The sequence below is a fragment of the Rutidosis leptorrhynchoides genome, chromosome 5 (genome assembly GCF_046630445.1).
Source record: "Rutidosis leptorrhynchoides isolate AG116_Rl617_1_P2 chromosome 5, CSIRO_AGI_Rlap_v1, whole genome shotgun sequence".
Taxonomy (NCBI): domain Eukaryota; kingdom Viridiplantae; phylum Streptophyta; class Magnoliopsida; order Asterales; family Asteraceae; genus Rutidosis; species Rutidosis leptorrhynchoides.
In genome coordinates, this window is record NC_092337.1 from 200,886,066 (window position 1) to 200,887,854 (window position 1,789).

Sequence of the window (1,789 nt, forward strand, 5' to 3'; positions counted from 1 at the left end):
GTTTTCAAGGTCGGGTGTGGGTTCCAAAATTCGGTGGTCACTGTACGGTGCTACTCGATGAGGCGCACAAATCGAAATATTCTATTCATCCGGGTGCTACCAAGATCTATCTTGACTTGAAGAAAGAGTATTGGTGGCCCTGTATGAAGCGTGTTGTGGTTAAGTACGTTGAGCAAAGTGTTGCTTGCTTGCAAGTTAAGGTCGAGCATCAAAAGCCTTATGGTATGGTGCAACCGTTAGAGACCCCGAAGTAGAAGTGGGAACATCTTACCATGGATTTTATCACTAAGTTGTCAAAAATGGTGAGAACCCAATATGCTAAAATTTGGGTAATGGTTGATCGGTTGAAGAAAAGTGCATTGTTTCTCCCAATACGCGAGGCGATTTCGTCAGAGATGTTGGAAATTTTGTTTACTAAAAAGGTGATTTTGAGACATGGGGTACCGGTTTCCGTTGTTTCGGATCAAGATACACGCTTTACTTCTCGATTTTCGGGTAAGTTTCATACCGAAATGGGTACTCAAGTGAAATTGTGCACCGCTTTTCATCTCAAACGTACAGTCAAAGTGAAAGAACCATCCAAAGCTTGGAGGATACGCTTCGGGCTTGTGTAATTGACTTTGGTGGAAGTTGGGATGAGCATTTTCCATTGGTGGAGTTTTCGTACAATAATAGCTACCATGCTAGTATTGGAATGCCACCGTTTGAGATGCTTTATAGGCGATGATGCCGAACCCTGATTTCTTGGGGTGAGGTGGTTCAAAAGGAGGTTGGTGGTACCGAATTGGTTCTTGAGATGAACCAAAAGATTGATATTCATGCTCGCCTCAAAGCAGCACAAGATCGACAAAATTCGTATGTGGTTAAGCGTAGGAGACCGATTGAATTTAATGAAGGTGATATGGTGATGCTTAAGGTGTCGCCATGGAAGGGTATAATTAGGTTCCAAAAGTGGGGAAAGCATTCTCATCGATTTATTGGACCTTTTAAAGTGTTGTCACGTGTTGGTGATCGTTTGGAGTTACCCGAAGGGATTGCGGGAATCCATAACGCCTTCCATGTTTCCTATCTTCGCAAGTGTCTTTCGGATGAATCGATGGGGTTACTGTTGAATGAAATTACTCTAAATGACAAACTAGAGTATGTGGTAGAGCCGGTTGCTATTCTTAATCAAGCATATTTTTACGAGGTCAAGGTGAACCTACGCTTTAGTGCATAAAAGGGTTTAAGGACAATATTCGAACCTCCGACTTTAGTCGTGGATAACCCACACCGGCATTTTTTCAATTCCGACAGGGTGGCCGATTTGAGAGTCCACCAATAACCTAGCATATGACATTGAGTGGCCTAAAGACATGAAGGTTTCATAGTTTGTAACATACCTGAAAGTCTTTATGTGAATGATCGTATGAAGCTTGTTCGTACGATAGTGTGTAAGCTATGTTACGTATTAGTAACGATTGTGTTTTTAGGGTTCAAGAGCTATGTATTTATAGGCTCTCGAATTAGGGTTTGTGTGATGACCCAGGAATTTCCGACCAAATTTAAACTTGATCTTCATTGGATTTCGATACGATAAGCAAAGTCTGTAATGTTAAGTCACAAAATTTTTGAACTGTTTACATAGATTCAATTAACCATGTGACTATTTCCAACGATTCACGAACAGTTGTTGTAAATAAATGTGTGTATATATATATATATATGTATATATTTATAAGTGTATAGATTAAATTAAATTAAAATAATATAATTAAATCATTCAAATTGAATTGAAAATTTAAAGTAA

General features: G+C 39.4%; 1 protein-coding gene across 1 annotated transcript; it reads left to right on the plus strand.

The window, feature by feature from the left end:
* The first annotated feature begins 299 nt into the window (after window positions 1-299).
* On the plus strand, window positions 300-1,219 carry LOC139849225 (uncharacterized). The gene is made up of 2 exons (XM_071838886.1): window positions 300-566; window positions 767-1,219. Exons 1-2 carry the CDS (start codon window positions 300-302, stop codon window positions 1,217-1,219), a joined length of 720 nt encoding a protein of 239 aa, XP_071694987.1.
* Window positions 1,220-1,789: the final 570 nt, after the last annotated feature.

Coding starts and splice junctions, on each gene's coding strand:
- LOC139849225 (XM_071838886.1), top strand. CDS start 300: ATGGTGAGAACCCAATATGCTAAAATTTGGGTAATGGTTGATCGGTTG. Junction 567..766: donor ATCTCAAACGTACAGTCAAA/GTGAAAGAACCA, acceptor GTGGTTCAAAAG/GAGGTTGGTGGTACCGAATT.